At 31.5% G+C, this 15994-nt stretch overlaps 1 protein-coding gene and 1 pseudogene across 1 annotated transcript in view; both read right to left on the minus strand.

Annotated features, from left to right (window-relative positions):
• Positions 1-571: 571 nt before the first annotated feature.
• On the minus strand, positions 572-3756 carry LOC139490192 (ras-related protein Rac2-like; annotated as a pseudogene).
• Positions 3757-9954: 6198 nt separating this feature from the next.
• LOC139490193 (dehydrogenase/reductase SDR family member 11-like) overlaps positions 9955-15994 on the minus strand; it is a 66631-nt gene continuing 60591 nt past the window's right edge. The window contains exon 7 of the mRNA XM_071277042.1: positions 9955-10065. Coding sequence (XP_071133143.1) covers positions 9955-10065 — 111 coding nt within the window. The remainder of the gene's footprint in view (positions 10066-15994) is intronic.

The following is a 15994-nucleotide window of genomic DNA, read 5'->3' on the forward strand; positions in this document are numbered from 1 at the left end:
CTAGTATCAAAGCCTGCATCGTTAATTGCAATAAATATAAGTATGTTAAAAGTCATACATAATGTGTACTCATGTAAAATGTAAAACGTCCCGGATGTCATATAAATTGTGAACACAATAAACTATTAAACATATTTTATTGTCAGTTTGTACGTGTATATTTAATAGGATTGATTGATTGATTGTTGGTTGCTTTACGCCGCATTAGCACTATTATTAAATTGGAAACTATCCATAAAAATCATCAATTACAACATTAATTTTCCTCCACTAAAGTCTAAATGAAAATTACACACAATAATAAAACAAAACGAAAAAAGTGATGATCAAATTATGCATGGTTTACAGAACAGAGATTAAACACATAGAAAAAATAAGGAAGAATAGATCAGAGAATGGAAACATGAGAATTGAGGACAATGGACAGAAAAATCAAAAGTAAAAAGAAGTATCCCAAATATAAGAAAACAGAAATTATGACCGCTTCCTGACCTTTTAACTGCCCACGAAACATCCTTCAGTGATTTACTTTATTAGATTAAAATGTACATATACTTTTACTAGTAAAATACTAGTATGTGACACCTCCCATCTTATTTGCAATTGCTAGACCTTGATTGTATAGCACGGCTGACTTTCGTTTGTCTTCGTGTTTGCCTTCGGCATTTAACTAGGTGGTGTTTTCCCGAATGTCCAAATTGGTTCCCACTAATATAGTTGGGACGTCTTCACAATGATGCTTCATTTCTGGAAACCACTGTAGTGAATTTAAAAAATTACAGTTATTATGAACTTCCCATTAAAAAAAAAAAACAACATTGGCGTTCGGTCTTTTCTTTAACTTTTTTTTTAAATTCCTACAAGGATCATATCAATTAAGTTTGTTACTTTAACTATTTAAAGATATTTTTACTAATAAGCAACTAATTTGAATTGTTATTATTTCTGTCCGTGTTTAGCTATTAAAGGACATTAGTAGTCATACTAGTATTAAGATATAAAATCTTTAATTTTAGCATTTGTTATCAATGCTCGTATAAAATATTTATACATAAATTATAGAATTTTTTTCAGATTAATTATTTACCACCCAAACAGACAAGTCGCATTTATTTAAGTTTGTTTTCATTTATTTTATAACTAGAATGTTATAGTTTATATGATATAAAGAACACATACTTTTGTTCAGCATTTGAAAACTAGCTTGATTTTGCAAGGAAAAACACACCAGGAACACATCCTGTTAAGTAGTAATGTTAAAACGTTAAATGTTACAGGGGGAACTATATTAAATCATGAACAATATATTGTGTGAGTGTCCAATCGAGGAAAGATATATTTTGTCGTTTTATTTGTTTAGTGAACATGCAATGTTCTATGCACGATGTGTATAAATAAAGTTTTTTAAACAACCAACGCTTTTGTAAGCATCCTTATAAAACTACTAAAAAGAGAAACAATTCATTATTATAATTACCTTTTAAATGTTTATCGAATGTCTATATTGATGTTACATGTCTATATTGAAATGCCAATCTCATAAGTGTCCACAAACAAATATGAATTAACTTAACAGAAACAACCATCAGCATAAAATTTTCATTCAAAATGGTAAAATATTCATTACTTTATATGTATCCAATATTGAAAAGAACTCACAGTTTGTTGATAAGATATTGGACGTATCTTATTCAATATTGAAAAGTATTTACAGTTTGTGGATAAGAGAGTGGCCGTAATCTGCCATAGTCCTCCTGACTTGCTACATCCCACAAACATAACTGAACGCAGGTGTCGTTTACTCTCACAATAGCTTTGTAATTATCAAATCTAAATTAAACTATTTTTGTTTTATAGACAAATAAATATCTTCCAGACCGCTTCATTACATTGATGATGCATTGTCCTTGGTACAGTGTATGCTGTCTCAGTGATCAACAATAATCTATAAATATAATTGTTTGTATGCCAAAACAATGTCACTAGAGATAACAATGCGATCACACGAATGTGTTCTTTTCCGACGACAATATAACTTTTGTAAAAGTGGAACATTCGTAAGGTTCTGTTCAAATACACAGATTTAGTCGATTTGCACATTACAAAAACTCGCAACAACATTTTCAGGAATACCGTTTTCGACCGTTTTCAGTATACCCTCATTTGTCGTCCAAACCCGCCTGCTATCGCGGTCGACCCCGTTTCGTTTTTGTTTGGTACATGTACGTGATAAATGCTACTATAATCTGTTACTTGCTGTTTGCTTTGCATCCGTACTTGACGCAAAGCAAACAACAACAATAATTAGTTATTTGAATATTGACTAGTACCAAAATCAAGGAAAGTGAAAAAAGCTGTTGTTTTACTTTTACAAATTATACCTTGGATGGAGAGTTGTCTCATTTGCACTCATACCACATCTTGTTACATCTTATTTGAGAATAAAAGTACACAGTGTAGTGGGTTCTATACGTCCAACGACTGTTGTGTTTGTCTCTTGTTCATCTCTTACACAAATAAATGTTTTGCTTCGAGGTATTAACTAACTTAATTTCGCTTGTTAGGCACGCGAGGCAGTAAAACGTCCCTGAAGCTGTGCAAAATATGTCAATACTAATTCAAGTCCAATCAGATTTTGAAAAATGAACCCTTTGCCTCTCACAGGATGAAATTTGAAGTGTCCATAGGTTGATTGTTATAGGGTAACATTTCTGTCCCTATTGAAGAAACCTCGCTTTCTAGCCACATTCAAATTCATCGTATTTTATCTTGCTTGACCGACTTTGCAAAACCTAAATATTGGATTTAAACTCATCATATATACTAGGCTTGAAAATCTTCGATGGATTATCCTCCTAAATTTGGAACATTTGCACTGTACGTATTAAAATGATGTATTATTTTATCGACACAATCTACACAGTGTTTATATTATGTTAAGTATGTTTAAATGAACATATATTCCCATAGTTAAGTACTTTAATCGTAATAGGTTGAAACATACAGGCAAAGTTTAAATGTTTATGAAGTGCCTTATATTTTGACATTTGTAGAACTTTAACTCAATTTTTATAACTTAAATAGTGGGAATATACTCTCCAGGAAAATTATTGCTGGAATAGCTCATTAACAAACATGTCTTCCCAACGGCACTGAAATAATTTTATAAAAAGATAAAGGTTAACATGGTTAACAAAACGAAAATTAATTGTTTAAACCCGAGCTCCTCTCCATGTTTTATTTGAAAATCAAAACTAACCGTGTGTGAGGGTCATGATAGGGGTATTTATTCTCCTTCCTTTTTTGTACAGATGGTATTGTTTTATTTTTTCATCTATTGTGACCATCATTCTCTATTCTTTATTAATTTTTTACTGTAACAGTCATTCTCTTTTCTTTATAATAAAGCACCCTAGTACTCTCTATCTTTTAGTTTTTTCCATATTTTCTTTATTTTTTAAATTTTCTTTATGGACTTAAGCCATAATGCTCATTTCTGTAAACCCTCATTTTTTTTTCTTTTGGTCTCATCAGTTTTGCACTTAAAAAAGTTTATAACATCTTTTTTACTCAAGTGTGTTGGTTTTTATATTTTCAATTGAACAAATTATGATGTTCAAGAAATTTTAAGCCAAACAATTTACTTATAAAAATACACCCCCAACCGCACACATACACAACAGATAAATTTACATACAAACATATCATTATTCTACCTCACCCATCACCTACAACGACACACTTTAAAGTTTGCATTATAATTATCTATATAAAATAACCTAACGAAAAGTTTGTTTAAATATGTTAACATTGTAATGGATAAATATAGATTTACTATTAATATATTGTGAAAAGTTTATTTATAACCCGGATGTTTGATCTTAGGTATATAAACCGACAAACCTTTGAATAAAAATGTAGTCTTACTTTTACGTTCACAAGATAACTACGTACTCAATCTAATTAAAATATAGATCTCTGATTACGTTATACTACATATGAGCTCATGTGTTGTATAACGTAATCAGAGATCAATATGTGAAGTAGATTGCTACGTACTTTTCTGTGTTAAAATATATTTTTGCAAAAAGACTTGACGGTTGTGAATATAAAATAGTTTTTATTATAGAATATATAAAATTAATCATACTATGGTAATATGTATATGTACATAGTCACACGTAAGTTGACGTAACATAAAATATTATTTTCTTCTTTTTCAAGTTTATTTTTTTGAAGGTTTATAACTTTTTATTAATTTAGGGGGATGGGTCGGGCTCTTCAAATTGAATTGAAAAAAAAATAATGGACTCACCGGTATCACTTTCTTCCATTGTCGAAAGACATATCTGCGGATCTAGAATTCATGCCTGTTAATCATCATAACTCTGGGTCTTTTCCCAAGGGAATCATCAGTTATATACTCAGAGCGTCTGTACTTGCATTGAAATGTGGATATCGTTTTAAATATTTAATGTGTGGCGTTGATATTAACAAATCCTTGGAACATTACCAACAGTATTTTTTTTTTGGTACTCAAATCTGTTCAATTTCGCGTTCAGTATTCTAATCAAGCAAAGTTATTAATGGGGATCAAATGAACTTGGTAAGGATCGAGACCACATGCATATACAAGGTAAGTGTCCGTTCTATGTCTGCAGTCCCCAGAATACGAATCCTTATTTAGTCCAAAAGTCTCCGCATATCAAAATATAAACGTTTTACCAAATAAAGTGGTTTTTTTGTGTACATGTATGTGAATGTCATGCTTGTAATTTTTTCAAGTTATATATAAATTGTATTCAAGTCACCAGAGTCCTTAGATGGGGTATCCACTCTTTCAGCCTAAGAGTAGATTTATGGCAGATTGTTCTGCCCACCTTTGCATTTATTTATTATTTATCATGTTTATTAAATTGATATGATATTAGTTGATGTAATTTCGTATTAATTATATATTATTACTTCATATTAAATATGAACTATTATGTCAAATGTTTTATTTGCAAAATATATTTTTTGCATTTTTTGATTTTGAATAAATGACCTTTTCTCTTTAGTTAAGTTTCATATCATATAGAAAATAAAACTCAGACTCAACTCAGGCCTGTGTATACATAGCATGTTTATGTTATCTGTCTGTTTGTCTTAAATACATTCTATAAATTTAAAAGCCTGACCACTGTGCTAGTACAAATTCTTAAGATCCGACAGATGCCTGGAAAACACATTTTCGTAAAAATAAGAAGTAAAATTACAAAATACCGAACGTCGAGGAAAATTAAAAGGGAAAGTCAGTAATCAAATGACAAAATCTAAAGCGCAAACACATCAAAAGAATGTATAACAACTGCAATATTTCTGACTTGGTAGAGGTATCTTCTTATTTAGATAATGTTGGATTGAACCTGGTTTTAAAGTTAGCTACTTATCTCACTTGTATGACAGTTGTTTAAAATTCCATTATATTGACAACGATGTGTGAACAAAATAAACATTAGCCAAAATGAAAGACAAGAATACAAACTATTACCCTAGCACACTTACACATTGACGAGACATATACATTGTAAGTACAGAGCCACGTCATATGAAACAAAGAAAGACAAAAAAGGCATATTGACAAAGTACATTAGCCAAATTCAAAGACAAGAATACAAAAATTAACAATGCCACACTAACAGATTGACGAGACATATAATTACAGGGCCACGTCATGTGTAGCAAAGAGAGACAAAAAAGGCATTTAGACAAAGTATTATACATTAGCAAACTCAAAGACAAGCATACAACATTTTACCACAGAACAATAACACAATGTCGGAATGTATAAGTACAGAGCCCTGTCACATAGATATCACCAAAAATAAACTAAATAGTATGTGTAATAATAATAAAGGCAAATAACAGAACAATATAAGTCAGTATGGTATGATTGCCAATGAGACAACTTTCCAAGCACAAAAGTTAAAATAAAGAAGATATATAATTCCTTGTAGTTTACAGTACGGAATTAAGCAACGAGATAAACAAACCAAACTGTATATTAACAGATATTACAGTCCCCGACATGCAAAATCAACAACGGCCCACATTATACAAAACAATTTACGAAAAACAGAATATATAACACACATAAACAAATTTCAACCATCGAATCTAAATGCGTACAGGCCCCTAATTTGGGGCAGGCATTCCCCTCGTTTTTATCTAGAACAGCAGTTCTACATTACAACATCAGAACACGACACTAATATCAGTTTCAAAATAGCTTTACTTAATAGATCATAAAGAAATTATAAATAATAGACAGATTAAACTTTATTATTTCCTTATTTCAACGGGGAAATCACACTGTTTTGAAAAATGCTAATTTAACAAATACTAAAAGGCTGAAACAAGCTCAGAACATGTACTACTCCTGAACAATGAAATATTGTTGGGTTGGTGCATGGATATTGCTGAATTCATCCCAAATGCATTTTTGATTAAAATTCACGAGATCGAAAAAACATAATTCTAGGAGAGGTATATAAATTTTGTTTAAGTATAGCAAAGCATGCAAATATGTTGAAGATAGATATAGGAAGATGTGGTATGAGTTCTAATGAGACAACTATCCACCCAAGTAACAATTTAAAAGTAAACCATTATAGTTCAAGGTACGGTCTTCAACACGAATCCTTGGCTCACACCGAACAGCAAGTTACAAAGGGTCCCAAATATTACTAGTGTAAAACCATTCAAACGGGAAAACCAACGGTCTTATCCTATAAAAAAGACATCTGATATCTAATAAACATTTGATATATAATTAACATATATTTGTATAATAAATATCTGCTATCGAATGAACATCTGGTATCTAATAAACATCTGATATCTTAAAAACATCTGGTATCAAATAAACATCTGATATCTGATAAACATCTGGTATCTAATAAAGATTTGGTATCTAAATAAAACATCTGGATGGAAGTGAAGATTCACAAAGTCTCAGGATAAAAGATAAATACAACTAAAACAAAATTTGTTTGGATGGGAATTAAGATATATTCTGACTTGGTTTTATGTCCTCAAACAAATCTAAGCTGGTCCTGTTCAAACTTTAAGGTTTTAGAATTAAATTTCTCTTTAGATCTAGAGTGTATGCCCAGTTTGAATTTCAGAGCAAAAATCAAAGATATTTCAAAATTGTTGAAAAGTAGGCAGCATTGGAAGCTAACACTACTTGGCAAGGTTACTTTTATTAAGACTCTTGCAGTTCCGAAATTGATTCATTTGCTTACTTCTTTACCTAATATATGTCAATCCATGTTGAATGAAATCAACAGATTATTCTTTAATTTTAATATGGAATGGAAAAACAGAAAAAATCAAACGTGATAAACTGATTGCAGATAAAAAGGAGGGAGGTTTGAAAATGATTCATTTACAATCTTTCAACTTTTATCTTAAAGTCGGTTGGGTGAGGCGATTTTTTTCAAATTTGAATGGGGACTGGCAAAATATTCTTAAGTTGATATTGAAAATATTTGGAGGAGCAAGATCTTTTTCTTTACAAAACTTAAAATTTTTTGGAGATTGGAAATCAACTCAGCAATCGTTTTTGGAAAGATGTTTTTCAAGCTTTACACTCATCTAAACCACATGTTAAAACTGATGTCAATGAGTGTCTCTCGCTGGTTATCTTGAATTTTGTGAAAACAGAAGATTTCCCATTATATAACAGATGGGGAGTTGCTGGTCTGCAAAACCTCTGTCACCTTTTTGACCATCAAAGAAGAGATTTTTTTCACGTTTGATCAGATTAAACAAAAAGTTCAGACAAATAATTATATGCACTATTACAGTTTAATATCAAATACCCATATTGAGGTCTAACAGTGTATTAGGGAAAACACTGATACTGACTTAGAAAATTTTACTCCACAGGAAACATTTTTGGATAAAATTACTAGCAGTAAAAATATCAAATTCATATATAATAATCTTATTGTAAAATGTGCATATTCTCCAGTTGTAAAATTTTCAAAATTGGAGGATGAGCTGCATTCTAACATTGAAGACTGGAAGAAATACTTTTGTATACTGCAGAACGGTTGCAGAGATACATATTTGTATAAAATCCAAGATAAGTTTTTACATAGGACTATTCCTACAAATACATTTTTATATAAGATTAAAATCAAAGATACAAAGTTGTGTTCTTTTTGTAGATGTGAAGATGAAACTATTGGACAGTTATTTTATTATTGTCAAGTGACATCAAATTTTTTATATTTGTTTTGTGCTTGTCTGAAAAAATTCTATGTTAACATTGTTTTAAACAAAAAAAACTTGTTTCTTGGTTTTGTAAAAGAAAGCTTATTTTAAAATTTTCTTGTAATTTTTGCCAAAAAATACATATATAAATGCAAGTTAGAAGAAAAGCTTCCAAATGCAATTGAATTAAAAAATAGACTGAAAAACTTTAATAACTTAGAGTTCTATACAGCAAGAAAAAACAACAAAATTTTTGAACTTGAAAAACTTTGGGCCCCTATGTTAATTATTTATCCTGAATGGTAATCTAACAACCAAATTTATATCAATATATATCTTTTTGACCTATTTATGGAACAGAGCAAACAACATGTAATATATGCATAACACATGTAAACCTTTTTTTTTCTTCTATTAAATAATCTATAGATATTTCTATATGAAGAGATTGTGAAAGAGAGAGAGAGAGAGAGAGAGAGAGAGAGAGAGAGAGAGAGAGAGAGAGAGAGAGATTTTCAAAAAATTTATATTTTAGTTTGTGTAAATCTTGATAAAACAATAGTCCTTTGTTGTTATATATTTGAAACCCTGTAACACCTTAGTCAGGTGGTGCTGGTAGGGTGATGTTAAATCCTGACTATTGAAAAAATAAATACAAAATACAAAAAATAAAAAAACCATCTGGTCTCTAAAAAAACATCTGGTATCTAAAAAAAACATCTTATATCTAATAAAAATCTGATATCTAATAAATATCTGATATCTAATTAACACCTGTTATCTAATTAACATCTTATATCTTATAGACATTTGATATCAAATTAACATCTGTTTATATAATAAATATCGGAAGGATGTGAAATGGTAGTTTGAATTGACAAAAAGGGGGCTTCATGAACAGGTTTGAATTCACGCTACACTCACTCGAAACGTCAAGAAAATATAACGCATTTGTATTCAGATATTTGTAGTGACTTTTATAAAAGAGGTCGATAAATACCAGAGGGAAAGTCACACTCATAGATGGAAAATATACTGACAATGCCATGGCTAAAAATGAAAAGACAAACAGGCAAACAATAGTACAGAAAATACAACATAGAAAACTTAAGACTAAGCAACATGAACCGCACCAAAAACTGGGGGTGATTTCAGGTGCTCCGTAAGGGTAAGCAGATCCTTGTCCACATGTGGCACCCATCGTGTTGCTTTTATTATTACAAATCCGGTAAATAGTCCTAATCGGTAGTCACATTCATGAGAAGGGAAGGGTATTGTAGTTACGACGTAAGGAACATATCCGACATCGTCTGTGAAACGGTTATTCTATAATGGTAAACCAACTCGTGATGGCGTCCGTAAAATTTACGAAGGGATCATTTCAACTTCACCATTTGAAACTCTTGGTTTAATAGCTTCCTTGTGAGTATGGTCAATCTGGACATTTTGCGATACGGCTGTCGAGCTAGTCCGATCTGTTACAGAATTGTTATTCAGGCGTTTACATGAAGATGTTGGCAGTACTTCTTGATTCGTAAGACGTATATAACTGGATCTACTATAGTATTTAACAAAAAAAGTCGTTGATGATCATTGTGAGAGTACATGCTATAGCAAATGTATTATCCATGTACACAGAGAACACATGGAAACTTCGTTGAAGAACTGCCACTTAACCTACACCAATTATCAAGCCCCGTTTAACTGTTTTTTACGTGTTCTTATATCATAAGTCTTCTTCTTGGCGAAATGACTCTCAGTCATACTACTTGCATTTACAAACCATTTGAACGGATAATCCTGTATAATACAACAAGAGAAATATTCATTGTTGATGATTAATAGAGAAACTGTCAATAGATGTTTGAGATAAAGTCAATAGGCACATTTCAAGATAAGGCTTCCGAGTTCGTCCAATTCGTAACAAAATTGTTCTTCTGTCATTGTAAACAAAGATATTGCCGATACTTGGTGACTGCAAGACGTAGATAATGGGACCTACTACAGGATTTAACTACAGAAAAAAGTTGTCAATGAGAGAGTAATGTAAACTATTTTCTTGTAACAGCATAGTTGATAAATAATCAAAAATCGTTCTGCACTTGGTTGACATGAAGTCAATCTGGTCATTTTAAGATACGGCTGTCGAATTAGTCGCATCCGTAACAGAATTGTTATTCAGGCGTTTACAAATAAGATATTGACGATACTTCTTAATCCGTAAGACGTAGATAACTGGATCTACAACAGAATTTAACAAAAGAAAAAAAGTTGTTGAATATCAATGTGAGAGCACCTGTTATAACCGATTTATTCCCCATGTACAAAAAGAACACAAGCACACTTCGTGGTAGAACTGCCACTAAAGAAACAGCAATTATCAAACCCACTGTAACTGCATTTTTACGTGTTCTTATAGTATTAGCCTTCTTCTTGGCGACCTGGCTCTCAGTCATACTACTGGCTTGAAGAACATTATGCGAACTAATCATCCTGTATACTATAATCCCGTAACAAGAAATTATAGCAACAACAATACATAAACAAGGAATGTCATGTGAAAATAACAACAGTGCAGTAGTGATGTTTTTAGGTTCACATGGTACTGGTCCATCGACAGTTGCCATACCAAATCTCAACAAAGCAATGCAGTGACTTACATGAAATAAAGTAAAACACCTTTATTGCTGGATACAAAGACCAAAATTCCGTTCTGTGTTGTGAATGTAGCATTTAGTCGTTCGATGTATATCATGAGAGATCATCAAGAGATGACATTATTGTTCCACCAATCAGATGTTGAATCATCAAACACTGGTATTGGAATGTAACACCTTTAGAGTTCATAAAAACTAATATAGTGTGATAAATGTATTCCAGACCCAATGCGCTGTCACTGAGACTAGTACATTGACAATACTAAGAAACGGCTCTTTTTTAATTCCTTTGAAGTAGTCGATACGTATATGGAACAACCATGAAACAATAACATTCCAGTAACAATTACAAAGTTTGCTATCTTTATACTTTGCCACATGTTTAGTTATTTCATGTACAACTATCTATAATAATACTAAAATAACGAGGTCCAATTTGTCAGCCGTCATCGGGTAAAAACGACAAATCAAAGCATTCAACACTATATATAGCTAATATAGGACAATGGTGTAGATTAAAAATTACATCACTCCAGACCCTTTTGTTTTCCACGTAATTAATATTGCCAATAATTACCAAGTTCCGGGTCGAATCCGATACCAATAGTATATTCACCTGTAACATATTGCCTTATCTGTACGTTCCGCATTTGACAGGCGAACCACCGCATGGTGTATTTAGGATTTTGCTACATACACGGGTCATAATCAAAGGGCTGACACTACTAAATTCAATCATTGTCAAATTGTTCCCTATTGTAGTTTTATTCAGCAATCATCAAGACTTTCTAAGATAACTAAGATAGGACAATGCTGTTGATTAAAAAATACTCCATTCCTGGATAGCCAGGACCTTTTGTTTTCCAAATAATTAATATTACCAATAATTGATAAGTTCCAGGTCGACGGATTCAAACAGAAAGATTTGAAAGCAAAGAAAACTGTGTATCTTATAATCGACAAGACTTTATCAGATGACAATACCAATTACTAAAATAAGGCTTAGGCATAGTTATATACTTTAATTCAGTCAAAGGTGTGTACTTGTTGTATTTAATAAATATAAGCAAAGGTACACGTAATTAATATCAGCTATTATATACCTTACCCCTCATGAATATTCATTAAAAAAAGTTTTTTATAGACTATATATATAGTTACGTGAGTTATAATGTATTCTTTATTCTTAGTTGGTCTTTGGATGAACTTAATCTAATCACATCTTATTGTTACAAATAATGAACAGTAATAAAATTGAGAATGGAAACGGGGAATGTGTCAAAGATACAACAACCCGACCATAGAAAAAACAACAGCAGAAGGTCACCAACAGGTCTTCAATGTGGCGAGAAATTCCCGCACACGGAGGCTCCCTCAGCTGGCCCCTAAACAAATATATACTAGTACAGTGATAATGAACGACATTCTAATTTCCAAATTGTACACAAAAAACTAAAATTAAAATAATACGAGACTAACAAAGGCCAGAGGCTCCTGACTTGGGACAGGCGCAAACATGCAGCGGGGTTAAACATGTTTAAGAAATCTCAACCCTCCCAATATACCTCTAGCCAATATAGAAAAGTAAACGCATAACAATACACACATTTAAAATTCAGTTCAAGAGAAGTCCGAGTCTGATGTCAGAAGATGTAACCAAAGAAAATAAACAAAATGACAATAATACATAAATAACAACAGACTACTAGCAGTTAACTGACATGCCAGCTCCAGACTTCAATTAAACTGATTGAAAGATTATGATTTCATCACATCAATATCAGGCACAATCCTTCCCGTTAGGGTTTTAGTATCATTCCATCATAACATATATGAGAAGAACATTATAAGTTCAACAGGATAAATTTCTTTAGTAAACATACTGAAGTCGTCAATATTGAGAGCCAAAATATCATCCAAATATCTAAAAGTATTATTAAATTTGTTTATCAGATGTTGTTTCGATGGGTCTTTGCTGATTTTTGTCATAAATTGTAACTCATAGCAATACAAAAACAGGTCCGCAATAAGTGGGTCACAGTTAGTCTTCATTGGAATTCCGATAACCTGACGATATACGGAAACTCAAAAGCGAACACAAATGCTATCTAGTAAAATTTCAAGGGTATACATAGTATCAAAGCATGTCCAATTGACATAGTTTTTTTTGTTTATTGCTACTGAAAAATGACCTAAAAGAGTTTGAACATATTTATTCACATTCTGACTTTTTAAATGCCCATTTAATTAGGTGTGTGATTTTTTTCTGAATGAGAATGTGAGGCAATGTGGTATACAGGGTAGAAAAATCAAAACTTTGAACAGATTCAAAATCACCAATATAAGCATGCAATTTATCAAGTACTTCCAACGAGTTCTTGACACACCAAACGAAGTTAATTCCACTATTTTCGAAGGCCTCAATATCAGGTTTTTGATTGTACCAAGTGTACTGGTAAGGAGAATAAACAATTTAGTAGTGGAACAATGGCTTGAAGACGAAATAAATCTATATTTGTAAGGTGTTTTGTGTAGCTTCGGAAGCCAGTACATAGTTGGGACTTTCATTGTATTTGGTTCTGCTTGTAAAGCGGTAGCTAAAAGTTTATGTTTGTTATGTTATGTCGTTTTCTGAAAATGGAGTCAGTTGGAATGTTGGTGAATTTGTAATTTCTTTTTTCAGAACCTGAATGTAAAATTTAGAAAAAAAAAAGAGTCCAACGATTTTTAGTCAGATTTTCCCCATTTTATCCATTTCATACAGTAAGTACGGAGAGAGTCGTGGATGATATTACGACACTCATTCCAATTAATAATTGACAGTGGACGATATTTAGTCCTTTACTGAGGAATGATTTTGACTCCCGGTCTTGAACGATGTTAAGATCTCCTGTTATAACATGGGAAATGGGTCCATAAATGTATTCGGAATTATAACATCTTTACACAATTGGTTATAATTAAACACAAATTTTCGGGTAGATTTCTTGTAAATATAGCAAATAAGAGGGAGCTCAGTATTGTCAAAATATCCAGGAATTTGTTCTTTAACAGAATGGTCGTTAAATATACCGGCAATATTTACAAAATCAAAACCTTTATTGACATACTTTACTTTAATAAAATGTTTTTTATGATCTTCAGGGCGATCAATTTTAGGAAATAGTTTAGAATAACAATATTCCATAATAATTTGAACTATTTCATACTTAGGACTGCTATATGAAATTGTGTTGCAATCCTCTAAAATTTTATTTAACCTATTAACCGTAAATGAACAAAGCTTTGTTAACAGATAATGTCTGCCGTTGTTTTTTGAAATAGAAATTAAGTCCGAAATATTGGTATACCAACCATTACGATAACGTACGATTGTCCATGTTTCCTGTGTAAAATGTCAACAACCTCTAAATGAGTTTTACTAAAGATCTTGAAAACCGAACATCTGTCCTTTTCTTTGTTTACTATTTTTGTTTTTTTTTCCGATTTTAACATTTTATGGAACATTAAGGTAAGTTAGTTGGTCTTTGGATGAACTTAATCTTATCACATCTTATTGTTATAAATAATGAACAGTAACGAATATCAACCTTTACCATGTTTACGATAACGAACGATTGTCCATGTTTCCTGTGTAAAATGTCAACAACCTCCAAATGAGTTTTACAAAAGATCTTGAAAGAAGCGGAAACCGAACATCTGTCCTTTTCTTTGTTTACTATTTTTGTTTTTTTTCCGATTTTAACATTTTATGAGAAACATTAAGGTAAACGAACTGTTAGTTGGTCTTTGGATGAACTCAATCTTATCACATCTTATTGTTATAAATAATGAACAGTAACGAATACCAACCTTTACGATAACGAACGATTGTCCATATTTCCTGTGTAAAATGTCAACAACCTCCAAATGAGTTTTACTAAAGATCTTGAAAGAAGCGGAAACTGAACATCTGTCCTTTTCTTTGTTTACTATTTTTTTATCAGATATATGTTTCGCTCTTTTTTCTCCTCGATTTTAACATTTTACGAGAAACATTAAGGTAAACGAACTGTTATAACCATGCAAATAGGAACGCAAACATTCTAAGATCGTCTCGATATTGGTAAATAAACTGTTATAACCACAAAATAGGCGCGAAAGATAACAGAGGGACATTCAAACTCATAGATAGATCTACTTAAACACACTCAAAACATGTAGATTGTTCGATCCCCTGCTGAATTTAGATTGACTAAACTGAATTAGGCATACCTTTTCGAATTTTGAGCTATAAGTTCTCGTTTTCATTGTAGTTTCAAAAAGTTTCGATTCAAATACAACTGATACGGCCAATATAGACCAATAATTAATGCTGCATAAATAGCTTTTGTTGTTTGTCCACGTGGAATTTAAATATTCTTTAAAAAAATTGTTCACTGTAAACCAAATAATGTTGCTAACAGTTTATTTACGTGTGTTACAACAATTTAAAATTATGAACCGTCTTAAATATGTCTAATATGGTTCTTGCCTTAAATGAATATACATCAAATAATCGATACAATAGATCCTAAAACGGAGATAACCGGATAAATATCGTCGACGAAATAAATTGGTTTTCAGTACTTCTGATTTAATAAGATGTCTTGCTGAAACATGGATCATAGACACTGATAAATTGTACCGGAGTTTCTGCCGCGGAAATAACATAAAATTTCTTATTGACGAACAAATACTGCAAAAATGGTAAAGGTTCGGCATAGTCCTTCTTGGGTTTTTTTCCTCAAGTTTCTCCTATTTTTTCATTAATCAGTCAAATCTCGTTTTTTTAACGATTAATTCGAATTTCTCACACGTTTGATTTTGACAAAAAAGCAATAATCAACTAAAGAAAGAATAAAATGACAGCTCTCGGCCATAAGCTTATCAATACAGATACAACTGTTTCACATACCACATCTCTTTTGGAGAGATATATATTATTCATAGATACATTGTATTCTGTTTGGCTTATGAACTGGTTCCAATATATGATCTCAATAATTTTTTTCTCATAATTTAGAAATTGTTTCAGGATAAATTAGCATAAA

This window comes from Mytilus edulis, chromosome 9, assembly GCF_963676685.1.
Source record: "Mytilus edulis chromosome 9, xbMytEdul2.2, whole genome shotgun sequence".
In the NCBI taxonomy this organism is placed as follows: Eukaryota; Metazoa; Mollusca; class Bivalvia; order Mytilida; family Mytilidae; genus Mytilus; species Mytilus edulis.